This window comes from Scedosporium apiospermum, assembly GCF_000732125.1.
Source record: "Scedosporium apiospermum strain IHEM 14462 chromosome Unknown SEQ_SAPIO_0098, whole genome shotgun sequence".
In the NCBI taxonomy this organism is placed as follows: Eukaryota; Fungi; Ascomycota; class Sordariomycetes; order Microascales; family Microascaceae; genus Scedosporium; species Scedosporium apiospermum.
Window position 1 is genome coordinate 1128026 of NW_015971799.1, and position 8594 is coordinate 1136619.

Sequence of the window (8594 nt, forward strand, 5' to 3'; positions counted from 1 at the left end):
TACTCGTGAGGATATCGGAGGATAGCTTCACCAACCAGGCTCCCCACTCTGGCCTGGGGACGCTCAGGATCCGTAGAATGACGAACGTAGTTTCTCAAGATTGCGACAAAATGCTTGATGCGACGAGCAGTGTATAGAAAGTGCTCCTTCCAGCATCAGTAATGAGCTCGCTCACCCCTGGTGTAACTAGGCCATGGCTCTGTGTCCTCATCAATTGATCCATGGTCAGAAGTTAAGAATGAGAACATCGCTGCATGGCTTCTCGATCTATGGAACATTTGGATTGAATCATTCATGGCTCGAGAGGAGCAGGATGGATCCGCAAACCAATCTTTTGACCACGATCTCTTTTCAACGTCACTGCAATGTGATATTGTCGTATCTTGGGGGAGAAAACACGATTACACAACTACCATCGTGACAAGTTTGACACACAGCATGAGACGGAGCTGGAGAGGGGAAGGCGTCTCAAAAACCGACATGGATTGAGCTGGCTTCGGATGGAGAAGTGTGCTCTTCTCTTTTTATTTTATTTACTTTTCTTCTTTTTTTCCCCTCTTCCTTTCTTTTCTCCCTCTTCTATTTCTTTGGGGCTTTTAGTTTTCCTGCCCGCTGGCCGACCCAAAAAATCTCGCCGGGAGAGTGGCTAAATTGCTCACCACCTCCTCCTGATGGGACAGCGTAGTGTAGATATGCTGAGGAGGGAGGTATGGGCTTGGGAGCCAACGATCCCCGTAACCTTTAGCGTGAGCGGTCGGAGACTACTTCATAGGCGCTCCCAGGTCGGCCTTTCCGAATCACAATATACAATTCTCCAGGCCGGTCGGTTCTGCGGGCAATCATACATCCATTGGCGATGGTGCATTGGGCGGCGATGTTATTATGTTCTTCCTCCAAACCATCAATTATCAATTGACCTGTGATGTTTCTCCTCCAAGTTGCTGATGGCTCCGTCGGCTGGTCCATCATTTACAGGTTACGGGTTATTGGTCCAATTCTCAACCCGAGCCAGGCCAAGATCGATTTCGCAAATAGGCTCAAAGGGGGTTAATTCTTGAATTCCCGTATATGAGGGCGGGGAGAAGCAATCTGTCGAATACAACCTGCAAATTACATTGAGTGTGGAGATCAATTGATATTTGCCGTCCCTCCAAATACCAATTGATCAGATGAGTGCGTGCTCTGGGGTGGCTACTGTTGTATGGATCAATTGTGTTGCATATTGGCGTGTATTGGCGTGTATCGTTGGCGTTGGGATGAAAGAGATGCTTGCATTTTACACTTCAGGCACAACCCTTTGACTTAGTCGAGGGAGGGGCCGAGAAGAAAACGCAAGAGTCTCCGAACGAGAGGAAAAGGAGAAAGAAACACTTCATTGTTGAAACCCGAGGGTTGAGGACTGAGTAATACCCCAGGCGTGCGTGGACGTGCGATTAGTGACCAATGGACAGGTTGCAGCCGGGTTGTTCTTGGCACACGCTTCGACGTCAATATTGACGAGACTCGATCTACATTTCTCGGCGTAGAGTTCCTCATTGAGACGGAGACGATCCATGGCTTATCCTCGAAGCCGGGAGGGGAGGGGACGTGATAATACTTTGCAATGCCGAGAGTTAAGCAATTTGATATATTACAACACTTGATCGGATTGATTTGATTTATTCAAATACATAGTTCAATTGATAGAAACAATAGGGACAAAAAAGTGCCACCATCGATCCATCGCCAGGCTGATCTGTTGGCTGGTTCTCTCAAGTACAGGGCCACCTAGTCCTGTCGTACCGTCGCATAGGGAGTTGAGACCATCGCAAGGAAGGGGCAGGTTCTCAAAAGAAGAATATCAATGCGTCGCAAAAAGCTTGGTTCCCGCCCGCACGGTGAAATAGTCCTGAGACACTAGATAGAGTGAGTGCCAGGCAATGTATCCTTTTATTACCCCCATCCTGCCTGTGTACTCTTGCTACTCTTCCTACTCCTCCTACACTTCCTCCTCCGACCCCCCCCCCTTCCTTTCGCCCATGTTAATAGTCTCAGTATTAGACTTCCAAAATACTATGTGCGGCGGTTGTATACTCCGTCCCTGTTCCCGGCGAACCCAACGTTTGCCGATACTCTCCTTCCCCCTTCATCCTACTTCGTAGACTTCTCTCTCAACCTGCCATATCTGCCCCAAGTCTGTCTCCTTCTCGAGGTATCTTTTACCTCTTCGAATACCCGCGATCTCGAATTTGATTCTTCACTTATACTCCCCTCGCTTTCGCCGAATAGATCGAGTGCACCAAGGATAGCGACTCAGGCCTCTCGAGGCCATCACCAGGTGTCCACGACACGCCGCGTCTTGATGTAACGAGTAAGAAGAAAGCATCGTAACGGCCCTCATTCGAAGCAGCGAGGCCTCCGCCACCGATCGGCCGGTTTTTCTCAACTCAGACAGAGATGGACAAACCGAATGGAAAGCAGGCTGAACTCAACCCTCGGACGTCGATGGCGGCCTCCATGCGCCTGTCCGTTGTGGGAGACGAAGAGGGTTGCGATGTCTCGGCGTCCTTGAGCCCGGACGCGGCCTTGCGGTTGTCAATCGCATCACTGCCGGGCCCTGATTCGACCAGTTTTGCATTAGGCGCTAGGGAGCCCCAGATCCCTCTCCAGAGTCATTCCATTTCCGATACAGCGAGCCGACAGCGCCCAAGCACGGCACCAAGTCGGCCTTCAAGCATCGCGAAGCCGCGACTGGTGGATTCTTCATTACCAAATAACCTAACTCTTCGTACGGATCCAGAAACCGCCGGGGCGCCTGTAGCAGCCAACCCTGCGATCCAGGTTGAGGCGCCTTATGAGGGGCCCTCGGGCCCTTCACACCCCTATCAAATGTATCCACAGAGACCTACGAGCGTTTCTACCATCTCAACATCGGCCCCGGGCCATGAACGGGGTTACTCGGGACCAAGAGACCCGGCACATCCCTACACGCTCTATCCACAAACTACGGCAACGGGCGATGTTGGGCAACTCACCGCCATACCAGTAGGATTTCCGAGCGTTTCAAGTACTTACCAGCAACGAGCTGGGGCCGGCAACGAAAATTCGCCAGGTTTTGTCGCATCTCTTGCCCATGCAGAAGAGCTACCGCCGTATTCTAGGTATCCTGTTAATGACTTCAGCACAAAAACCGGGGATGTCGAGCAGACTACGGCCGTCCCGGCCGCAGGGGATCCCTCCGCGCTGGAAAACAACTCCCCAGCCCAGGCCCAGGCCCCGGCCCCGCCCCAGCCTCTCCCAACAGCGAATGCTCCCTCTGCCGTTGCGCCTATACAGGGCGCCGGGGGGATCGGTTTGGCCACTAGGGATCCGGAATTTTCTTCTACCTCCTCCGATCTTGACTCGCCGCGCTTATCAACCCGCAGTTTCACATCAGACGGCAGTCAGCAGGAAATAAACTTAGCCCCTAGCGAAATCGAAAATGAAAAGGATTCGATGAAATCATGGCAGAAACGGGCGACGAAGAAGATGTGGGGCATCGTGCCATACTGGGCAATCGGACTACTCGCAATTGCCCTCGTTCTCATGGGCGTAATATTAGGAGCTGTAATCGGCACTTTCCTGTCCAAACACCGAAAGGGTGGCCCGCCGAAACCGTAAGACACAGCCCATCGACCTCGCCATCTACCTTGCGCACCCTCCTGAGTGTTCTTCTCACCTTCTCATACTAATATCGCGTATACAGGCCCAGTTTCGCCGACTCCAACTTCACTCCGGGGGTCATACCACTTGAGGCCGTTCCACCTGACCTGCCAGACCTGGAAATTGGGGAATGGAGTCTTCCTCCCTTTTTCCTGGCCAGCCTCGCCCCTAGCTCCTGCTTCACTATACCGACCCAAGCCCAGGCATGGACCTGCAACACACCTTTCAATATCTATTGGATGGATGTGGAGAAGGTTTCGGACAGCCTTCCCATCGCTTCCTACAAGCTGAAGTTTACGACCTCCAATAGTAACACAACATGGAGCAAGTATGCGTGGGGAACCCGACCCCCGGTTATCCCAGACCACCAACGCTTAATTCTGGTCAACGACACGCGTGAGATGGGCTGGGGACCTGCGTGGTGGCTTAACATGACCTACGACAAGACGGTCGTTCTCCAAGAAGACAAATTTTCGATACCGACGGAGCGTAGCAGAATATTTCGGCGTAATTCCCCATCAGAGTCGGGTTCATATCCCCCTGAGACAACCGACGGCGCGGGCGATCGAAAGGACAAAGACGACCCAGAGAGTAAGAAGTGGCCTGTCCCGGGCCCTGGTTCTGGTTTCCCACCATATCCCGGGGCCAAGGAGGGAGACAAGCCCTGGATTTGCACCTGGCCAGATACCGTTCTTGAATTCTTTCTTTATCCCGTCCAAAACAACAGTTACAATATTCATCCCACTAGTGCGACATACCCTCCTTTTACTGGCTTTCCATCGGGATTTCCGACTGGCTTCCCGACCGGCTTCCCGACAGGCTTCCCTACAGGCTTCCCGACCGGCTTCCCTACCGGCTTCCCCACTGGCTTCTCCGTATCGCCAACTCCCTCGGCCCTAGCGTCTGATTTGCCAGCTCTCTCCGGGGAAGGAGTATCCGCCTCAGCAACCCCATCAGTAAACCCATCGGAAGAGAAAGGCGATAAGGAGCGCTGGACTGTACCGAAAATTCTCCCACCGTATCCCAAAATCATCAAAATATCTGAACGCCGAATACCAGGCCCTACAAACAAACTCGCGTCGTGCGAACAGGTTGAAGTTATTGATGGCGGCAAGGATTCCCGACCAGTCCTCGACGAGGAAGGGAATCCTGTTCGAGTCACCATCCCCGAGAAGCCGGCATGGACACCCCCTCTTCCTCACGATAGGCGATGGCTAGACGCAGCTGATCTCTTTACCCGAGATACCCCAAAGGAGAACAACGAGTGTGGGTGTGTTTGGATGTTTGAATAATTCGCCATCTGGAAGGCTTGTGCCTCCGATTCCATGCCCTACCCGCGCCGTGTTCTGGATCCCGCCCTCCTCTTTTATCTCATTGCCTTCTTTATGGGTTGTCTTTCTGCTATATATATATATACGCACACCCAAAATCGCTTCCTCACGCATATGTAATGGCGTTTAAATGGATAGCCGGAGCCTCACATGGGGCGTATAAAACGCCTTGATTCTTTTTCCCCTCACTTGGGGCGTCTGCTCATGACTTGCATGTATAAGAAGGGTGGCCCTTCTCTTCTGGAGTATGTAAATATTTGATTCTTGTCCACAATGTTGGGATACCATAACATGTATAAATTTCTCGTGGAGTTGAGGCGGGTTGGCGTTTTTTTTTTTTTTTTTTTTTTTTTCCCTTTTTCCCTTCGGGAAAGGGGGGAGGGAGGAGGGGCTGGAAGAAAGAGCTCGAATTGGCGGAGGAATTTGGTCGCCGATTCCGGCCCTCAAAACACAGCAAAGTAATACAAGAACCTCTTGTGTACAATATTTTTGGTATAGCCTTTGGCTACGAGTTGTTGGGGCTCGGGAACGAACAGAAACCGTAAACAGGAGGTTGGCAGCGAGCGACTCAGGAGGCATCTATAGCATACTCACGACCTTTAAATGTCGGCTGCAAGAATATCTAAGAACGAGTCTGCCATCTTCCTAGCTTTCCTAGCTTCGATTGCCATTTTCCGCGCCTCAATCTCCTGTCGTCTAGCAGTCTTTTGCTCCTCCCTGGTGAGCCTGTGGGACTCCGTAGCACGACGTTGCTCCTCCAGAGACTTCATCTGGGCTTTCCGCGAATCTTCGTCTTTGCTAAATTTGTAGAACCCTACCCCCTTATCGCGAATTTCAGAGTCGGCGTTGTAGTGGGTCGCCTCAGGAGGAGTAACGCTGCGATCTCGTTTCCGGGCTAGCTCTTCCATCTTCTCTGGGTCCTCGGGATTGAAAGCCATGGTTTGGATGGCATCTCCGTAGATGAGCGTCTTGGGGGCGGCTGGTCTAGCAGACATGCTTTCGAGCTCTTTTGCACCAGCCCAGGCTCTCTCGCGTTGGCTCTCCATTTTCGCTTTCTCGGCTCTTGTCCCACGCCGCGTGCGTCCGTATTCATCTTCATATTCTATAATCTCATCATCATCGCTCTCACCATCCTCCCCTGGAGCTGGTTCGGAAAAGTCACTGTCGAAAGATTGCTTAGCATCTGCTTCTGACCACTTCCTGTCGAAGTCTACAAGCGGCTCTGCCTCGTTATCCTTCGGAACATATGTGCCTTTTTTCATAGCTGAGTAAAGGCGCGCCTTTTCCCTCATCTTCTCTCGTGACCTGTCCAGCTCGCTTGGCTCCAAGTCCCCAGGTACCGTGTCTCGTAATCTAATGCCTTTCCCAGATTTTCCATGCCCGATATGTTGTTGGCGTATCCCCGACTCGGAATCTCCAGGGCCGTGTTTCTTGGACTCGGTACGGCGCCGACGGCGGGGAGGTGCTTTCATGTCTTGGCCGTCCGTCATTAAAGCTGTCATTTGAGCCATGAAATCAAGAGAACTGCCCGAGGTTGCCTCATCACACCTCCTTTTCTTGGCAGGGCGTTGGCCGTAAATATTACGGTCTTGAGGCATCGCGGTCTACGGCAGCGAGGATCCGGGTCGTTCGAGATCGGGGGGTTCAACTTTGGGTTGAGCAAGTCGGATGGTTCGAGCAACCTGACAACGTAGAAATGTGAAGGTAGTGCCGAGTGTGGCAATGATTCTGTTTGGTGAAGCCAACTGTTAGCCTGCCAAGCTACTGACGCTGAGTCATGCGAAAATGAATCTCGAGTTCTAGCTGAACCGCCTCCCCCCCCTCCCCCCAATCAATTGATTTACTAATGGTTTTTTGATGCTGGGGCGGTGTTGTCCAGTGCCATATACATCGAACTCAACCAGGGAAGCCGAGTCTTGAAGAGCAGAAGATCCGAAAGACGAGCACGAGCGCCGTAAAGGTACAATGGCGACAACGAAGAGGTTTTTGGTTGCAATAATTGGTAGGCTGGATAAAGAGATTTATTTCTATGGTGTTTCAAGGCGGAGAAAGATGCGCTAATTTCTGAGAAACAGGTGTTGGTGGTGTTGGAAAATGCTTCCTCCAACAGCTCCATGCCCTTGCGACGAGGCGATCGTCGCCAAAATTGGATTTGGTCTATATCTCCACCAGCAAGAAGTCAATCTACAACAAGGACTATTCGCCCATCGAGATAGAAGGCGTTGCCGAAGTCCTGGCTCGATCATCACAAGCACCGCCGCCAACCGACGAGCTCGTTGATTATCTGGCCGCAGCTCCTGCCCCAGTTGTTTTAGTAGACAATACGAGCTCTCAGGATATCGCCGACAGCTATCCCTTATTTTTGAGCCGTGGAGTGAATATTATAACTCCCAATAAAAAGGCATTCTCTGGATCATACGCCTTATGGGACGCCATCTTCTCCGCAGCGGAAACGTCCGGTGCCAAGGTTTTCCACGAGTCATCGGTCGGTGCTGGCCTGCCTGTAATCTCGACACTAAAGGACCTTATTGAAACAGGCGATAAGGTCAACAGGATCGAAGGTGTATTCAGCGGTACAATGTCTTTCCTCTTCAACTCGTTTGCCCCAACAGAAGGCTCCGGCGGAAAGTGGTCAGATGAAGTGCGGAGGGCCAAGGAATTAGGCTATACCGAACCCGATCCAAGGGACGATCTGAACGGTCTCGATGTGGCAAGAAAGCTCACAATCCTGGCAAGGCTTGCAGGCTTACCTGTCGCATCGCCCACTTCATTCCCGGTGCAAAGCCTTATCCCCAAGGAACTCGAGTCCTGTGCCTCGGGCGAGGAATTCCTCGACAAACTCCCCCAGTTCGATAAGCAGATGGAGCAGACAAAGAACGAGGCTGAGGCTGAAGGCAAAGTAGTTCGGTTTGTTGGCAGCATTGACATTCCTTCCAAAACCGTGAAGGTCGGGCTGGAGAAGTTTGACAGAGGACATCCCATTGCTTCATTGAAGGGAAGCGACAATATCATTAGTTTCTACACGGACAGGTATGGAAGCAACCCGCTCATTGTCCAGGGGGCAGGAGCTGGTGGTGAGGTTACGGCAATGGGCGTGACGAGCGACCTTTTGAAGACGATCGTTTAGGCATTAGGCATCGTTGGCGAGTGAGAATTCCCAGCCCATAGTCGAAAAAGGGGGGAAGTGGACAAATAAAACTTTTTCTGGCCAACGTCTTGGGGATAATCCATTGCTATGGCGAAGTGGGCTACGGTTGACGTTAAGGCGGAAACGTTCGTTAGGTCTTCGGCTCTTGTAACGTATCCAAGGTAGCTTTTTGCGTTGGTGTCCTGTGTCGGAGAGAAGATGACAGGACGCCTGGATCGTCTTGCCGCTGCGTGGTCGCTGCAGACCCCTGACGAACAGGGGATGCGGTCACCTCATCCGCCCAGTACGTCCTCCAGAGCCAGACAACAAGATCGAGAAAAATAAGGACCGCGACGGGCAGTAAAATTAAAACTGCAATGGCCAGCTGAAGAAATTGGGTCAGTAAATGGGGCCAGGTATTCCGCTGGCCTGGCGGGGTCATGGACATGACTGGA

The 8594-nt window shown here is 51.9% G+C and overlaps 2 protein-coding genes and 1 pseudogene across 2 annotated transcripts; 2 read left to right on the forward strand and 1 right to left on the reverse strand.

Annotated features, from left to right (window-relative positions):
- Window positions 1-2436: 2436 nt before the first annotated feature.
- Window positions 2437-4973, forward strand: SAPIO_CDS5454 (Glucan 4-alpha-glucosidase-like protein; the record flags this gene model as incomplete). The annotated part of the gene is made up of 2 exons (XM_016787782.1): window positions 2437-3635; window positions 3725-4973. 2 exons carry the CDS (start codon window positions 2437-2439, stop codon window positions 4971-4973), a joined length of 2448 nt encoding a protein of 815 aa, XP_016642797.1.
- A 638-nt stretch (window positions 4974-5611) lies between these two features.
- SAPIO_CDS5455 lies at window positions 5612-6610 on the reverse strand (annotated as a pseudogene; the record flags this gene model as incomplete).
- Window positions 6611-6977: 367 nt separating this feature from the next.
- SAPIO_CDS5456 (Homoserine dehydrogenase) lies at window positions 6978-8139 on the forward strand (the record flags this gene model as incomplete). The annotated part of the gene is made up of 2 exons (XM_016787783.1): window positions 6978-7014; window positions 7088-8139. 2 exons carry the CDS (start codon window positions 6978-6980, stop codon window positions 8137-8139), a joined length of 1089 nt encoding a protein of 362 aa, XP_016642798.1.
- Between the last annotated feature and the right edge of the window lie 455 nt (window positions 8140-8594).